This window comes from Notothenia coriiceps, unplaced genomic scaffold, assembly GCF_000735185.1.
Source record: "Notothenia coriiceps isolate Sejong01 unplaced genomic scaffold, NC01 NC01_scaffold00007184, whole genome shotgun sequence".
NCBI lineage: Eukaryota > Metazoa > Chordata > Actinopteri > Perciformes > Nototheniidae > Notothenia > Notothenia coriiceps.
This window is the reverse complement of record NW_011339885.1, coordinates 1-2,879: the sequence shown is the minus strand read 5'-3', so window position 1 is coordinate 2,879 and position 2,879 is coordinate 1. Positions and strand designations below refer to the sequence as shown.

General features: G+C 36.9%; 1 protein-coding gene across 1 annotated transcript in view; it reads right to left on the bottom strand.

The window, feature by feature from the left end:
• LOC104943923 (receptor-type tyrosine-protein phosphatase U) overlaps nucleotides 1-374 on the bottom strand; it is a gene marked incomplete at its 3' end in the record, with an annotated part of 12,265 nt that extends 11,891 nt beyond the window's left edge. The window contains exon 1 of the mRNA XM_010769393.1: nucleotides 225-374. Coding sequence (XP_010767695.1) covers nucleotides 225-374 — 150 coding nt within the window. The remainder of the gene's footprint in view (nucleotides 1-224) is intronic.
• Nucleotides 375-2,879: the final 2,505 nt, after the last annotated feature.

Genomic DNA, 2,879 nt, shown 5'->3' with positions numbered 1-2,879 from the left:
TGCTTTTTTGTCTTTTGTTTTCTTAGTTATGTTCTCTGTATTTTATACGTTTGTGTTATGTGTAACGGTGCTGCCTTTTGGCCAGGTCAGCATTGTAAATGAGATTGTATCTCAATGCTTTTATCTGGTTAAATAAAGGTTAAATAAAAAAATAAAAAACGAATTGGATCTATCTCCACAGGAGGCTTCAGAGGTCACAGGACAAAAAGGGAGGGAAGCCTCACCCGGCCCACCTCCACCAGCTTGGTGATCATGACAATACTGAAGCAGTTCTCCTGCCAAACCATCCGCCAGAAGTCGTAGATCATCTCCTGCTTTGGGCCTGCAGAGGAGGAGGAGGAAGAGGAGGAGGAAGAGGAGGAGAGATGAGCCATAAGTCAGAGAAAATAGCAGCAATAACCATGAATGTAGAGGCAGTGTAATCCATGCCAGAGTAACAATGTGTCAGCGGTGAACTATCGCCCGCTCTGTGTTCCCCCAACACCCTACGCTCAAATGTCATTTCAATACACCCACAAATCCTCCGCCATTGTGCAAACAAGCGGCCGTATCGCCTCGCTCCGACACAAATCACTTCCTCCTGCACAATATGACACTTTCATTGATTTCATTACAGCGTGCCGTTGATAATATCGCTCCTCCTCCTTCATCCTCTGACTAACACAGGCATAGAGAACAAGATGTCTATTCATTTACACCACGCACTCTGTATAATGGGAACATTATCCTGTGTGTAGGCCACCTGGATGCCTGCTTTAAAGGAAGGTTATAATCCCTGCTAGCAGCTAGTAGTTTTTTTATCTTGATGCGTTTAGTCATTTATTTCAGGTTTTATCTACAGAAAAAAACACCGTATTAACTCTAAAACATACGTTAATTTATGACCTATTACTATTTTGGATATGGGGCAATTATATATGTAAAAACAATCAAAATATGATTTTTTTTTTTTATGGTTAATTAAAACATTTTCACCATGATAAATTAACATTGATTCTATGGTATACTTGTTGATTATAAAAAGGTAAATTTTACAGGAATACATTTACAGTAATAAGAGTAACTAAATGTAGAATATATTGAAATTATTAGCATTAAAATAAGTACTAAAAATTGTATAAAATCGACATTGTTTTAGGAAAATGTAATGAGAACAAACGCTTTCTTGTAATTTAATTTACTTTTAATATTCTTAAATCTATTTATATTTTTTTATGAACAATTATAATTTATTCACCCCTATTTTATCTTTATTAGGTATTTTTTCATATTTTTTAAATTCATTACTTATTATTATTATTATTGTTATTTATTAATTTTTTTATTTTGTTTTTTTTTATTCATTAGTTTAAATGTATTATGTTGAAATATTTGTATAAAACGAAAAATAAAAATAATTTCCTCACTAATTTTAAACATTGTGTCAAATCTCAAAGTCAAACAAGCTTCCTTTGAAGGACGCCTACAAAATATTATAGGCGACCAAATAATTTAGAGTTTATTGCATATTCTCTTTTTCCAAATCTGAGCACAGGAAATGCAATGTGGTTGTTTTAGAAGTGTGGAAGAAAACACAAATATCCTTGAAACCCTCTGAATAAAGGACTACAATTTGAAAGAAACTCGACATTGGAGAAGTCCTTTTTGTACCAGGCGCGGTTCATAGGGTTTGAAACAATGACTAAGAAAGTAGCAGCAGCCTTATCTCTGTGATAAACTTGGAGAGTGATCAAAGTGATGTGGGGGTAATGCCTGGTATGAAAAGCATCACACCTGATGAAAAGACAGATACACATGGCTGCACGAAGGTCTCCCCGGAAAAACAGACATGAAAAATAAACTTATTTTCACTTCCTTTTCTTCAACACTTGTCAAAGAAGATTAATCAGAAAGTGTGCACTTGAATAGACGCTGCAGGGCAAAACCTGTAAAGGCAGCGAGATGCAAAGGAGAAGGAGGAGAAACACTTGTTAAAAATCAGAACATGTGCAGAGATGTTTCTCTTAAATAACAGACACGGTGTTTTACTGAAGCTGACCCGAGGTGAGCATACATTATACTGTGCGTTTAATAAGAGCACGTAGGCAGATACTTCAACCTCCTCTGCATAGTTACGCACAACTCCCCTGTTGGGTTCTATAGAAAACGTACTCAGATCCTTTACTTTAAGACATATGCTGCTGATGTTCAGGTGTATATCAGTACTGTATGTAGTGTCTCTACTTTAAAGAGTCCTCTCCTGCTGATGTTCAGGTGTATATCAGTATGTAGTGTCTCTACTTTAAAGAGTCCTCTCCTGCTGATGTTCAGGTGTATATCAGTATGTAGTGTCTCTACTTTAAAGAGTCCTCTCCTGCTGATGTTCAGGTGTATCAGTATGTAGTGTCTGTACTTTAAAGAGTCCTCTCCTGCTGATGTTCAGGTGTATATCAGTATGTAGTGTCTCTACTTTAAAGAGTCCTCTCCTGCTGATGTTCAGGGGTATATCAGTATGTAGTGTCTCTACTTTAAAGAGTCCTCTCCTGCTGATGTTCAGGTGTATATCAGTATGTAGTGTCTCTACTTTAAAGAGTCCTCTCCTGCTGATGTTCAGGTGTATATCAGTATGTAGTGTCTCTACTTTAAAGAGTCCTCTCCTGCTGATGTTCAGGTGTATATCAGTATGTAGTGTCTCTACTTTAAAGAGTCCTCTCCTGCTGATGTTCAGGTGTATATCAGTATGTAGTGTCTCTATTTTAAAGAGTCCTCTCCTGCTGATGTTCAGCTGTCTGATGTTCAGGTGTATATCAGTATGTAGTGTCTCTACTTTAAAGAGTCCTCTCCTGCTGATGTTCAGCTGTATATCAGTATGTAGTGTCTCTACTTTAAAGAGTCCTCTC